This window comes from Papio anubis, chromosome 5 (genome assembly GCF_008728515.1).
Source record: "Papio anubis isolate 15944 chromosome 5, Panubis1.0, whole genome shotgun sequence".
Classification (NCBI taxonomy): Eukaryota; Metazoa; Chordata; class Mammalia; order Primates; family Cercopithecidae; genus Papio; species Papio anubis.
Window position 1 is genome coordinate 124955039 of NC_044980.1, and position 15110 is coordinate 124970148.

The 15110-nt window shown below is 43.8% G+C and overlaps 1 protein-coding gene across 8 annotated transcripts in view; it reads right to left on the reverse strand.

The window, feature by feature from the left end:
* Positions 1-3132: 3132 nt before the first annotated feature.
* The window catches only part of P4HA2 (prolyl 4-hydroxylase subunit alpha 2), a 37473-nt gene continuing 25495 nt past the window's right edge, over positions 3133-15110 (reverse strand). For 4 of the 8 annotated variants that reach the window (XM_031666045.1, XM_031666047.1, XM_031666048.1 and 1 more), the window contains 5 exons: positions 11370-11423; positions 10697-10762; positions 7902-7970; positions 7414-7510; positions 3133-5577 (listed from right to left, as the gene is read on the reverse strand). In XM_031666045.1, the coding sequence (XP_031521905.1) occupies positions 5507-5577; positions 7414-7510; positions 7902-7970; positions 10697-10762; positions 11370-11423 (357 nt within the window). In that variant the 3' untranslated portion in view covers positions 3133-5506. Of the gene's footprint in view, positions 5578-7413; positions 7511-7901; positions 7971-10696; positions 10763-10811; positions 10872-11369; positions 11424-15110 lie in introns of all 8 variants that reach the window. The other 4 variants (XM_031666049.1, XM_031666044.1, XM_031666050.1 and 1 more) reach the window with 2 other exon arrangements.

A 15110-nucleotide genomic window follows, 5' to 3' on the forward strand; every position in this document is an offset into this window, starting at 1 on the left:
CCCTAGCACAGTACCAAATGCGTAATGAAACGCTCAATAACTCTTTGCTGCCCTAGTGAACATATTAATGCCAAGCTAAATAAATAAGGATTGCTGAAAGCAATGCCCTGTCTCTAACGTAGAAGTTATCCCGTTTGTTCCCAGGACCATGCTGGGATTGACAGGCAGACATAAACATATAATAAGATTCTTTAATGGCTGATTCCATGCTTAATGTGAGAAATGCTCAAGATGAGTGTGGAGCATCTTATTATACTAGATAACAAAGGAAGATAACAAAGATAAGGTTTTCTGTATCAGTATTTTATAATAAATTTTGTTTTGTTTTGTTTTGTTTTGTTTTTTTTAGAGAGACGGAGTCTCTCTCTGTCACCCAGGCTGGAGTGCAGTGGCGCAATCTCGGCTCACTGCAAGCTCCGCCTCCCGGGTTCACGCCATTCTCCTGCCTCAGCCTCCCGAGTAGCTGGGACTACAGGCGCCCGCCACCTCGCCCGGCTAGTTTTTTGTAGTTTTTAGTAGAGACGGGGTTTCACCGTGTTAGCCAGGATGGTCTTGATCTCCTTACCTCGTGATCCGCCCGTCTCGGCCTCCCAAAGTGCTGGGATTACAGGCTTGAGCCACCGCACCCGGCCAATAAAAATAATTTTTAAAAAGATGAATAGGCGACTTCTACTTCCAAGATAGAATAGCTTATGGTATACCAATTTTCATTCCTAAATGAATAAAGCTGAATAAAATCTCTTAAAATTGTTGGAAGACATCAATGAATTGCTGAAGCAAAAGGAGTTTGAGCATCAAGATCCTGAAGAACGATAAATCTTGTGGGTGAGCCAAAAGTTCAGAGTCTCTTTTATCCTTAAATAATTTACTGGCTGGGCGCGGTGGCTCACGCCTGTAATCCCAGCACTTTGGGAGGCCAAGGTGGGCGGATCACAAGGTCAGGAGATAGAGCTGGCTAACACAGTGAAACCCTGTCTCTACTAAAAAATACAAAAAATTAGCTGGGCGTGGTGGCAGGCGCCCGTAGTCGCAGCTACTTGAGAGGCTGAGGCAGAAGAATGGCGTGAACCTGGGAGGCCAAGCTTGCAGTGAGCCCAGATCACGCCACTGCACTCCAGCCTGAGCGACAGGGCCCGACACCATCTCAAAAAACATATAATAATAATAATAATAATTTACTGATTGTAGCCATGGGGTAAGAATGAGGATCCAGAGCAATGGGCAACTACTAAGAAGCAGAGAAACCAAAAGAATTTTTGACAGTGTCGAGGGGCATTGAAAAACCAAAATTAGCCAGTAGTTTCTCAGAATATTGAATAAGAGGGAGGAGTGGAGAACTTGGCCAGACACTCAGCCTGTTTACCCAGTGAGGCATTTTCTGAATTCTGATGCTGTGCAGAATGGAAGGCTAAGAAGGTAAGCAAAAAATATCTGCTTAGATTAAAAAATTCAAATTCTTTGAAAAGGAGGATAAATTTTTTGGGCCAAGTCTGGTACTGAGAAGACAAGAACTGGAGTTGAGGAACTGCCAGTGGGAACAGATCCAGTGCACACACTAGGCTCTCAATTAGAAAATCTTGGAGGACTACATCCTATACCAGGGGAAATAAGGGTAAACCAGAGGTAGAGTCTTAAGAAAACTACCACCCAGTCTAGTCAGCTCAGATCCTTACTGGATTAAGGTGATTGATCCCCACTCTGCACAGTAGAGGAAAGGGTGAGTCCTTTGTGCAGGAGGTTATCCATCCAGAGGCTCTACAATTTGTCATACACATTCAATCAAAAATTACCAGGCATATCAACAGAGTGGACCAAACGACCAGAAACTAAGGAGGGAAAAAGACAATAGAAAGAGAGCCATAGAAAATCAAAATCATGGCGTTATCAGACAAAAAATTTCACACAACTGATTTATCAGTCCGAGAAAAACACAGAGAAAACAAGACAGATTCTCCAGAGAATTAAAATCCATTAAAAGGACATGAATGGGCCAGCCACAGTGGCTCATGCCTATAATCCCAACACTTTGGGAGGCCGAGGCGGGTGGATCACTTGAGGTCAGGAATTCGAGACCAGCCTGGTCAACATGACAAAACCCTATCTCTACTAAAAATACAAAAATTAGCTGGGCGTGGTGGCACATGCCTGTAATCCCAACTACTTGGGAGGCTGAAGTGGGAAAACTGCTTGAACCTGGGAGGCAGAGGTTGCAGTGAGCTGAAATCCCGCCACTGCACTCCAGCCTGGGTGACAGAGGAAGACTCCATCTCAAGAAAAAAAAAAAAAAGACATGAATGGATATTTTAGAACTGAGAAATATAAAAAAAAAAAATGAAATTAAGAACTCAGTAGATGGGTTTAGCAGCAAAAGTAATAAATGAATTCCAAGACAGATCAATAGAAAATATCTAGTCTGAAACACAAGGAAAAAAGCATGAGAGACACAGAATAGGAGATATATAGAGCACTATGAAAAGTTCTAACATTCAGATTACTGAAGTCTCAGAGCAGATAGAGAAAAAATGGGACAGAAACAATATTTGAAGATATAATGTCTGAGAAATTTCCAAAATTGATCAGACGTCAACCCAGAAATTCAAGAAGCTAAATGCCAAGCAGGAAAAGAAAAAGAAACCCACACTAAGTACACCATAGTAAAACTACTGAAAACCAAAAAGAAAAAAAGTCTTTAAAGCAGCCAGGTGGGGGCAAAGTTACCTTCAAAAGAACAACAAAGGACCAGATAGCGACTTTTCAACAGAAATGGTATAAGCCAGAAAACAAAGAAATCTTTAAAGTCCTTAAACAAAGACTCCTGGATGCACTCGATAGAAGACAGAATTAGTGAACTTTGTACAAAACAAGTATAAAATTCTCCCCAAATATAGCATAGATATAAAAATATGAAAGATTTAAGAGATAATATCATGATATGATCCAACTTACAATTAATCAGTTACAGAAGAAACAGACAATGCTGAAAGAGAAAATCATTTAATTTTCCAAAATTGATTAAAGATACCATTGTACAAATTCAAGAAGGCAAAAAAGTCTCAAACAGGAAAAGAAAAACCTAGTGTGCCAGTCATGTTTCTGTTCTCAGCTGCAAACTCATCCTTGTAGTCTCTACTGTTCTACTGTAGCTGCCACTCTGTAAACTACATTTCCCAGATTCCCTCCCTTATCAGCTGGCTTCCTGTTAGGGTCTACCCATGGAAGCCACTAGAGGGAGATTATATGACAGTAGATAGCAATTGCCTTAGACCCAGTGGTTTTTTGCATGAGACAATTTTATATATTAAGCCCTTGAGATTTGGGGATTATTTATTACTATAGCAAAAGCCCATCCTATCCTAATAAAATATGCAAAAAATTAAAAGTAGACCTTTACACTTCATACCATATATAAAGATAAAATTAATGACAAAGACTATATAGCTTTCAGAAGAGAACACAGGAAACATCCTCATGATCTTGGGGTTTCTCAAATAAGACATAAAAAACATAAAAAGAAAAAGCTTGATAGATTTGACATAAAAATTAAAAGCTGTTTATCAAAAGACAAAAAATAGTAAAAAGACAAACCACAGAAGATATTTGCAAAATATATAACAAAGAGCTTGTGTACATATTTTAAAATTTCTATGAATCAAAAAGAAGACTTGAAGAAACCTAATAACTAATAACATGAAAAGTTGTTCAACATTATCAACAATGTTAAAATAGACACTATACATGTACTGTCTTAGGTAAAGCTGCTATAATAAAATACCATACATTGAATTAAAAACATTGATTTCTCATGGTTATGGAAACTGAAAAGTCCAAGATCAAGATGCTAGTAGGTTTATTTCTAGTGAGAGCCCCCTGGTTCATAGGCATCTTCTTGCTGTGTGTTCGCATGGCAGAAAGAGGGCTAGAGTTCTCTGGGATCTCTTCATAAGGTCACTAATCCCACTCATGTGGGCTCCAGGCTTATGACCTAATTACCTCCCAAAGGCTCCACATCCTAGTATCATCACATTGGGGGTTAAGATTTCAACATATGAATTTGGGCAGAGGGGACACAAACATTTAGTCCGTAACATACCAAGCTAGCTAAAATGCAAAAGTATGAAAATACTAGATATTGGAAAAGGTTAGAGTAATAAGAACTCTCATTTACTCCTGGTGAGAATGTGTATAATGACCTTGGAATACATTATTTAGCAAAGTTGGAACACCATTAAGACTCCGCATTTCCACTCCTACATATATATCCTACAGAAATATGTGTTTATATGTATAGCAGGAATCATGTATAAAAATGTTTATCACAGCATTATTCACAATATACAAAGACTGAAACCAATTCCAATGTTTATCAGCAGCATACTGGCTGTATTATGGTATAGTCCTACAATAAACATTAACAAAACTGTACTATAAAGATTAAAACAAACTACAGCTACACGACATGGATGAATCTTAAAACAATGTTGAACAAAAGAAGTCACATACCCAAGAATATTTACTCTGATTCTATTAGTAGAAGTTCAAAATCAGGGAAAACAGAATAACTACTTATTTAGGGATGTAATCATGGATGGTAAAACTATAAGGACAAGCAAAGGAACGAGTACCACACATCACTAGACAATGGTTATCTCCAAAGTGCTGGGGGCAGTGAAGGAGATGTGATCTAGGAGGGGTTCCCAAGGGGCTCCTGAGGTACTGACTTGAAAACGTTCTCTTCTCTAACTTGGTGTTGACACAGGTGCTCCTGCTCACCTTCATTTTTTTTTTAAGTATACATCTATGTATCATGAACAATTCTTATCTCAAAATTTAAAAATAAATTATACATTATAACAGCATTACAATCATGAACACGTGTGCTATGTTCTCTGGGAGACAAAGAGAAATTATTTACCCTACTTTCCAGAAAAGGACACTGACACTTAGAGGAGACACAAGTGTTGAAACCAGGTCTCAAATCCAAGACCCAAGATGTTTTGTTACTAAAGCATTCATGATCCAGACTCTGCCTGCATGGAGGCGATGCACAGGAAGTGATGAACCTGGTAAAAGCTTCCAGTCTTAAAAATACTCCAAGTAAGGCTCTTTAAGGCTTCTCGCAGGGACATTTTATTTTTTGGTTAAAGCCACAATAGATAGAAATGCCATAAAAACAAACATGTAAACAAGGTATCAGAACTTTGGTTCATTGAAACATCTCACACCTAAAACACCTGAGGTACAAAGGCACCTTGCTAGGCGCTAGACAGCTAACTCTGCTGCAGCCACTTTGATCCTGGTCTTGGGGCCAGGGATGGCACAGGCTGAACGGAAGGGCTGGGACTTCAGTCACACAGGACTCGCCCTAGTATGGTCTCCCTCTGCTCCAGACATTCATTTCTCCAAAAACCAGCCTGATAGAAACTGGAACATACAAAAGTGTCTGTCACATTGAACTTGAAGATGACATGGGCTGCAGGACCAGGAAGGGGAAGGACAGAAAAGGATGTCAGTCAACTTCTGTTGATCCACAAGGTCTCAAGAACTCCTGTCCTCGTTCATGGAACCACTTATTGGAGACTGTGAAAAGAAAGCAAGCATGTTACAATCCTATTGGTCAGTTTAGTAGCCTGAATGAATGACTCCTTCATGATGACCCCTGCACTGTGCCCTGGAATCAGACACAAATAAGACAAGACATGATCTCAGGCCTCAATTTGCTAATGAATTGGTGAGGAAGACACATGTAAACAGGTAAGTGTATGAAATTCTGCCAGTGGGACAAGATACATGTGTGCAGGTTGCCATGGGAATAGCACCAAAGAGCATCTAATCATGCCCTTTGATGCCCATGACCTTCGATGCCCTTTGGCTCTATTCCCATAGCAACATGCACACATTTCTTGCTCTTAGAGAGAAGAGGAAATCCTAGGGCTAGAATATAAAGTTAAATAGAAGTTATCCTGGGAAGAAGAATGACATACCCAGATGGTTCTCTCACCAAGAGGGTCCCAGGAGTGACAACAGGATGAGAAAGTAATCAAGGCAGGAGCCACCCTGACGCGTGTTGAGGACTCAAGAAGCCTAACATTACTGGGAGGTGGCAGGTGGAAACTGAGAGGTAGGATGTGAGGAAGAGGAAGCCTGTCAGCATTGCAGAGGGCTTTGATGTTAACCTCAGGAGCTGTGGACCAGCAGATCTAGTCTGTATGCCATGGGCACAAGAGCAGCAGAGCTGCCGCCAGCACTGTCACCCCATGCCATATCTTCAAAAACACAGGAACCATGATTCTGTTCCTCACAGACTCTCTCATAATGAATCAAAATTTTATTTCAATGCACTACTGAAGTCACAGAGCTTTTAAAATATAAAGTAATACACGTAATTCATTGAAAAAAATAAAATTGTCACAAGGCTTATAATGATAAACAGCAATCTCCGAAGCTTCTCCTTCCCATCCCTAATCCCCACTCCCAGGGAACATTAAACTCCTCTAGCTGTTTCTTCTGATATTTAACTTCATTTTTCTAGGTAACATGCTTTTAGTTCTATTCCGTAACTTTCAACTTTGAAATTCTTTTATTCTACCCCTAAAACATATACTTATCCCCTCCCATCTTTCTGGTACAGGTAAATCACAAGTTTTAGTTAAAGTAATACTCAGTGTGTACATAATTATATCATGTAAGTGTTATGCCTGAGCCATCCAGTAGTTTATACTTATCTCTTGTACAACTTTTTTTTCCCTGAATTCAGCAACTGCCTTGTTTTCTTTTTCATTTGCTTAATTATCTGCGAACCCATCACTATTTATCTTCAAAACTCTCCAAGGGGGCTACACACTCATCTCCTTAACAAACACTTCCTGTCACATCCTGGTTTAAGCCTCTCCGAGGCTCACACAACTGCTCCCAGGATAAAGCTCAAGCTTGAGCCTCTGCAGTTTGGTCCCAGCCTCCAGCCTCATCTCCTGGCCCCTGTGCCACAGGTCTCCCTTTCTTCAAGTGACAAGGAAGCCTGTCCCCACACCCATATGCTGGTTTTAGCCTGTGCCTCCATCCATATGGGCCTTGTTCGCCTGAGACACTCTTTCCCCTCACTGCTTCCAGCTCTCCACTCTGCTCCCCCAGAAGCCTTGCCAGAGGGTCCTGGACCTATGGTGCTTATGCAGCTGTTCGTCCTGAGGCCTTCTTCAGCTCCCTGTGTATCTCCGAGTGTTTCCAACCAGCTGCCTTGGCATTTACCAGGTGCATGGACATGACATGGCTGGATGGTAGTAACAGCAGAAAAAAAGCTAAGAAGGGAGACAATCTCTGCAATTTGGCAGCAGTTATCTCCCAGCTCAGAATCTAAGGCCAGTAAGCAAAGCCCAAGCTGAGGCCACCAACACCAACACCACCCCTTAAGACACTCACCCCACTTGCAGCCCACAAGCACAGGGCAGGCAGCGTGTCTTGTTCGGTAGTCACCTTCCCCGCTCCGCAAGAGGTTGTACCAGAACACAGCTGTACCCTGGGAAAGAGATTGGTCTTTTCAGAACACATTCTTAGAGACTGTGCTCAGGGACCTGACCTCAAGCATCATAGAAGCTCTGCCCTGAGCAGAAACACCCTCATTTCCCTATGGACGGGGGACAGGGCTCTGGGACTCCAGCAACAGAGACTTTTCCCAGAAAGCACCTACCTTTCTGGAGTAGAAGTCTGGGAACTCACCCGCCCCTGAAGGGGCTTCCCTCCCTGTGCCTTCTTCCCAGGGAGAAGCTGGGGCTATAAGGTCAGACTCCAGGTGGGCTAAGGCACATCACAATGACAATCAGGCAGGCCAGGTAATGGTACTGGGGGACATGGACAAAGTAAAGTCTGAGCCTTGCTTCAACCTCTGACCCATAAGAATCAGAACTTACCTTCTTAGGCCAAATTGCAGCCCCCAGATCAGGGAAGACGGTGGCACCACCAGCTTCTACATCACTCATCTGGAAATATAACACATAGAGCTTGGTCCTCCTAAGCAAGGCTCTCAGAGCAACTGAGCCACAAAGGACATGACAAAGGGTACAAATCACCCCCCTCTGAGCATCAGTGACACTGCTTGGAGTCTGCTCCATGGCCAGCCCTTTAGCCAAGAAAGGTTTTCCCATGCCTACTTAATCAGTGTGATTCATTAGAACAGTCTCCATGTCATGAGTGTTCAAGAGTTGAGGCCCACAGGAGACCCACATCCGGGCTGTCCTTGGATGAAAATAATCTGAGTCTGTACTTAGAAAATGCCTGTTCTGACCCCCACCCCTTGAATTCCCATCTAGCCTTGGCCTTGCCTAAGCCACTGTACTCAGCAAAGTGCCCTGACCAGGAGCTCCCTACTGTTTCCAACACTATGTGCAGTCCCCACTGCAGCTCTGTTTCTCTGGCTCTAGTAGTTTGCTGCTCTAGTCAGACCTTCACCTTCCCAGAGTAGCCACCCTTCCTGGGGCCACCTGAGTGGGAAGGTGGGGCACTGTGTTTCTAGAGGCCCTGCTTTCTCCCATGGTAAGGCCTTAAACTACATTGAACACAAGTCCCACACTAGCAAGGCTGCACTCATGCCCACAGAGCATGCCTTGACTCAAGGCCAAAGCACTACTACTTTCCCATACGGCTCTCTTACTTTTTTTGTCCATAATGTAATAAAAATTGGAGCTAAAAAATATTTCCACAGGACACATACCAGACTAAGTGAAGGGTACTTGACAGACATATGGTAAATGAATAAGACAAAAAGCTCTGATGGCTTCTCACAGCCCTGGGGATCAAACTCAAATTCTTTTCTAGAACCCCAAGGCCCTGTCAGTCTCACTAGCCTCTCTCCAGACACACCAGCCTTTTTCTATTTTTCCAACATTCCAAGCTCCTTTTCTCTTACAGGACTACATACACTCTCTCTCGTGCCAGAAACCATGTTCTACCAGCTAATTTCCACTCAACTTTTGAGTCTCAACTGATATGTTACTTCCAAAGAGAGGCCTCCATTGAACCCCAAGTCGGGGGTTCACAGCACCTGTCTCCATAACTACATAATACTCTCTCTGATGTTTAGGCTGGGCGAGGTGGCTCACACCTGTAATGCCAGCACTTTGGGAGGCCAAGGTGGGTGGATCACTTGAGGTCAGGAGCTTGAGACCAGTCTGGCCAAGATGGTGAAACTTCGTCTCTACTAAAAATACAAATATTAGCTGGGCATGGTGGTGCACGCCTATAATCCCAGCTACTTGGGAGGCTGAGGCAGGAGAATCACTTGAACCCGGGAGGCAGAGGTTACAGTAAGCTGAGATCGCGCCACTGCACTGCAGCCTGGGCACCAGAGGGAGACTCTGTCCCCCCGCCCAAAAAAGAAGAAGAAGAAGAAGAAGAATCTCTCTGATGTTTAAAATAAGTCTCTCATATTGGACCTCAAGCACCACAAAAGAGACCACATACGTTCTGCTCACCAGCATGTACATAGCACAATCCCCAGCATGTAATAACCATACAATAAAAACGTAAAAGGAAAAAATGGACCCAGGCTTCTGTCTCTAAGTTACTTTACTGCCTCCATGTCTCTTTAGAGCTGGCTCTCAGCAGAAGGGAGAGGAAATTGTTCCTCATGTGAAAGGTAAACCCTACAACCTATGGATGAAACAGAGACAAGAGGTGGGAATCAGGCCACTAAGCCTTGGATAAAACAAACGTGGCTCTCATCTAGAGAGAGCTAACGCTGTCTCCTCACTCTGGTGCCAAGGAGGGAACCCTCCAGGGCACCCATCCCAAAAATCCAGACTAGCACTGTGCCCATCAAAAAGGAGCCAGAATGGCCAGGCACAGTGGCTCACGCTTGTAGTCCCAGCACTTTGGGAGGCCGAGGCAGGCAGATCACCTGAGGTCGGGAGTTCAACACCAGCCTGGCCAACATGGTGAAACCCTCTCTCTACTAAAAATACAAAAATTAGCCAGGCGTGGTGGCCAGCGCCTATAATCCCAGCTGCTTGGGAGGGTGAGGTACAAGAATCGCTCCAACCTGGGAGGCCGAGGTTGCAGTAAGCCGAGATCACACCACTGCACTCCAGCCTAGGTGACAGAGCAATACTCCATCTCAAAAAAAAAAAAAAAAAAAAGCAGCAGCCAGAATATGCTACAACATGGATAAACCTTGAGGGCATTATACACCAGCCACACAGAAAGACAAGTATTAATGCTTTGATTCCACTTATTTAAGTAACCAAAATCACAGAGACAGAAAGCAGAATGGTGGCTGCCAGGAGCTGCAGGAGGGGAATCTGGAATTATTGCTTAATAAATTCTGGGTAGAGTTTCAGTTTTAGAAGATGAAAATAGATGGAAATGAATGGTGGTGATGCTTGCGCACTATGAATGTATTTAATACCACTGAACTGTACATTTAAAAATGGTTAAGATGGTAAGCTTTATGTTATGTCTATTTTATCACAATTTTAAACACTGGGGAAAAAAAATAGCCAGGAATGTTAAAGTCCTGGTGGTGGCAGTGGGGAAAATGAAAAGAAACAGAGGCCAACTCTCCCTGTTGCAGTCAAGAAGGGTGCTGAAAGCCAGAAGGACCTGACCATTACTCTATAGCAGATGGTATCAGCCCTGATGGGGGTGGGATATAAGGCAGCCCTCTGGACCCAGGGTCCCCTTAGGGCCCATCAGCACACATCATACTCACGTAGTTTAAGAAAGTGGCCACACGATTCCCCGTCCCTAAATGCTTGAAAGTATGTCGCTCATCATTCTACAAAATTAAGTGAGAATGAACAGGTGGGCCTGGACCCAGTACTTACGTAGTTAAGAAACGTCGCTAACCTATTCCCCTCTGTTTTGAGGCCGCTGTCAAACGGTCGCTGTAACAGACAACAACTTTCACCGAAGTTTACAACAGGCTTCATCCACCACCCACAAGACTAGGACCAAAAGGGTCATGGGAAGGTAATAAGTGTGTGTTCCATAAATCAGCCTGGAACACGTGCCAAGGCTGCAAAGTAAATTCTGGCTAGGGCATGGGGTCTGCAGGGAAAAGGAAAAGGGAAAAGAACAGTTTTCACAAAGACCTAGTGAGGCTCTTTGCTTTAGAATCAGGGCAAAGGGTGATACAGTTAGGGCAGGGGATGAACTCCCCACATCTACATGGGAGACAGCCAGGCTCCACTGTGTTCTGCAGGATCCCTGGTTCCAGATTTGGGATTCACCAGTAACAAACAGTTTCTCCCAATGATGCAGAGGTGGAGGGAGGACAAGGGGTAGGGGTACTGATATGGAGGCTGAAATGCTCCTAGAAGCTCCACCCTTCTCAAATCAGCTAGAGTACGGCCCTTTGAAAGCACCTGTGATTTAGGCCTTACCCTAGAGAAGTCGAAGTGAGGTTCATATTGTCCTCCCACTCCATAATTTGCAACCTGTGGGAAATAACAGCATTAGACCTTGTAAGCAGCATGAACAGCTCTGTAGCAGCCCATCACTCTAGGGATACAATCTTCCCAGGCCTGAAAACAACCAGAACTCCCAAGAGCAGCCTCTCTAAGGTGGAAGACAACCATGCCCTGCCAGCACAGGCAGAGCAAACATCACAAACAAGTCTACATTTCTGTCCAAGAGTAAGGCTGCAGCACAAATGTGGTTTCCCAAACAAAACAAGATGGGTGAACTGCATATGATCACTGAGGAAAAGCTCCAGCCCCTTCATGGACACTCAGACAGCAGTAAAGGGAACACTGCTTGAGGCCAGCCCTGGCCCTGGACCCAGTTTGTTTGGGACATATTAAGATAGTAATCCAGAGGAAAGTCAGTAACAAATTTAAGAAGAGGATTTTCTTTTTTAAACTAGTTTTGGAGGTACTCAGCACCTTGTACTGTTCCTACCACCACTGCTATTCCTGGTGAGACTGCATGGGGCAGATTCCCACAGTGGTCTACTGCATGGAATGAAACAGCACAATATGGGTGGCCAGCTGCCAGGCGGCCAAGAATTACCGCACTACATCAGCACCCCCAGTGTGACCCTGGACCTGAAGTAACATCTGAGCAACTACCAGGTGTCATAAATTGGATTAGAAATTGTAAATGCCTTTGTGGACAGCTTATCAGCAAAATGGAAAGTCTTAAATCACAATTATTGTCTGAGCTTCAGTAGACAGAATGAAAGACAAGGTTAAAGATGAAGCACAGAATCTGATATGGAAGCTAGTGGATCAAGCAGCACCACCAATGTCCGTCTGGGAACAGCTGGTTAGTGTGTCTCACTGAAAACATAAAAACCTCTGGGGCTAGGCCATAAGTTCTCAGAAAGTTGGTATTTTTTGTATATCCTTTTCTGCTATCCCAACGGTCAGGTGAGAGATGCTACAAAACTAGCAATAACAGAGACCTATAGAAATGTGGGACAGAAGCCAGGCGTGGTGGCTCATGCCTGTAATCCCAGCACTTTGGAAGGCTGAAGTGAGAGGACTGCTTGAGCCCAGAAGTTTGAGACTAGCCTGGGCAACATAGCAAGACTCCATCCGTCTCTACTAATGAAAAAATTAGCTGGGCACAGTGGCGTGCACCTGTAGTCCCAGCTACTCAGGAAGCTGAGGCAGGAGGATAGCTTGAGCCCAAGAGTTCAAGGTTGCATTGAGCTATGACTGCGCCACTGCACTCCAGCCTGAGCAACAGAGTGAGACCCTGTTTCACATATACACAAAAAAAGAAATGCAAGAAAGAAAGGGACAGTGGACTTTATAAGAGAGGAAATTCTCTTATTGGAGCACAAAATGTTGGCAGTATCATTTTCAATATCTACAAAGATAAAACTTTTGATACAAAGCATGGATGAAAACATGCTGTCATCCACTGCTTCAGCCTTTAAGATTCCTGCACCAAAAATACCTGGAAATCCTGTCAACAGCACAAGGAAGCCTGGTTCAGCAGGTGGCCCTAAGGCTGGAGATGCATCTAAGGAGAGAAGTGCCAGAGCAGCTGAGAAAGCATATCTTTTTTTGTAGTCAAGAGCTTGAAGAAAATTTTTTTTCTTTTTTTGGGGGGAGTAGGGGTAGAGACAGAGTCTCACTATGTTGCCCAGACTGGTCTCAAACTCCTGGCTTCGAGCAATCCTCCTGCCTTGGCCTCCCCAAGAACTGAGTTACAGATGTAAGCCACCACACCTGGCCTGGAAGAAAATTTTAAACACAACTGTGACTCTGTGCCAGTGCACTCAGGAAAATTCAATTAGTGCTTGTTGCTGGAGCTGCAGAGTATGACTGCATTTTTCAACACTTCCACTTGTTAAATGGATTGCTTAAACTTACAGATCCCAGGCAGTGAAAGAAGTTGCGTTGCGAGAGCTGGCTCATCTTTTAGGTTTGGAGAATTATATTTGATCATGGTTCTGAAGCCACTGTACCTACACTCTTTAATACAATTCCCAAATAAGTACAAAATGCATGGGACCATCTTGATTTGCAGCAGTAAGATTGCCTATCCAGGCATACGTAAGTCCCCAGACTCACGCCTTTAATAACAAGCAACTGTACATCAAGACTGATTCATGTGAGGAGGTATTCATTTAAATCTTTAGACTTACTATTGTAAGAGTGGAGTCAGTTATTTGAAAGACATGGGTATTTACGATGCTAAGGACAGAGTAAAGGCAAAATTAAAAAGGTCAGAAATCACTTTTCTGGTGAGACTGAGACATCATGCAGCCGAAGTCTTCAATCTTAGAGAATCCTAGAGGTGTAGCATCTCTTCCTCTCTATCAGATAAGCCCTCATCCAATTCACCAGAAAGCCTCAATTACCTTTTTCCTTCAAATGGTCTACAGCAAACATGTCAGCTACAGCTGAAAGAATGTCAACAGATAGAAGAACCAGCTCCTTTCCAGAGGCCTGCAGCATTTCCTAAAGGACCTGATGTGAGGGCTGTTGCTGGTGCCTAGGCATGTATCATACCACAAACATTTCATATGGAGTAAGTACTTAGGGATAGGTGCTGAAATCCAGTTTCCTGTTCCCTAGACCATGAAGGATCAAAGCCTTCAACACCACTGACTGGCAAAGGAAATGCCAAGACAGTTCCTAGGAGAAGAATGCAAACAAAAATGGCATCTCAGCCACTTGGCAGCTGTGGTCTGAATCTTCCAGAAGATCCTTAACTATAAGAGCCCCTCTACCAAGAGGTCTGGCATTTGGACCCCAGTCAACTGAGCTATAACACTATGAGAGGCCAGACAAGATAAAGTCCAAATTGTAGCAGAGAAGTCAGTCCATAAGCAAGAAGCTGCTATCTTCCATGGGTGAGTGTAAGACAGGCATACAGTGAGTGTAGCTGCACAGCTAGCCAGGAAAGCAACCGCGCCAGAGGTCCTGTCTACTTAGCCTCCTGGTCCAGGGTATGAAATCAGCCAAGCAGACTGTGGTCTTTGATCAGAACCATGAAAGTCCTAGGGCCGGGCGCGGTGGCTCAAGCCTGTAATCCCAGCACTTTGGGAGGCCGAGATGGGCGGATCACGAGGTCAGGAGATCGAGACCATCCTGGCTAACATGGTGAAACCCCGTCTCTACTAAGAAATACAAAAAAAAATAGCCGGGCGAGGTGGCAGCGCCTGTAGTCCCAGCTACTCGGGAGGCTGAGGCCGGAGAATGGCGTGAACCCGGGAGGCGGAGCTTGCAGTGAGCTGAGATCCGGCCACTGCACTCCAGCCTGGGCGACAGCGCGAGACTCCGTCTCAAAAAAAAAAAAAAAGAACCATGAAAGTCCTGAAGACTGGCTCTGACACAGAGGAAGCAGTGGCAGATGTCTCAAAAAAAAAAAAAAGAAAAACAATTAACAAAAAAAAAACCTGCTCCAAGAAGATATGAGTCAAGACAATGCCAACAGGGACTCATCTAGCACATCAAGAGTGCCCATCTCTCTTGAAATGGTGGTGCTCTTACACATACGCAGCAAGTGGGAGATGAGACAGAAGTCCTCCATGGATGTGCTTATCTGCAGAACTTATTTAAAAATTACAAAACACAAAGTTGAACTGAACTGAAAAAAAAATATTAAAATTTCACAATACTATTTGCAAGGTAATCAGTATGTTTTTTAAAACTCTGGTAGACTTC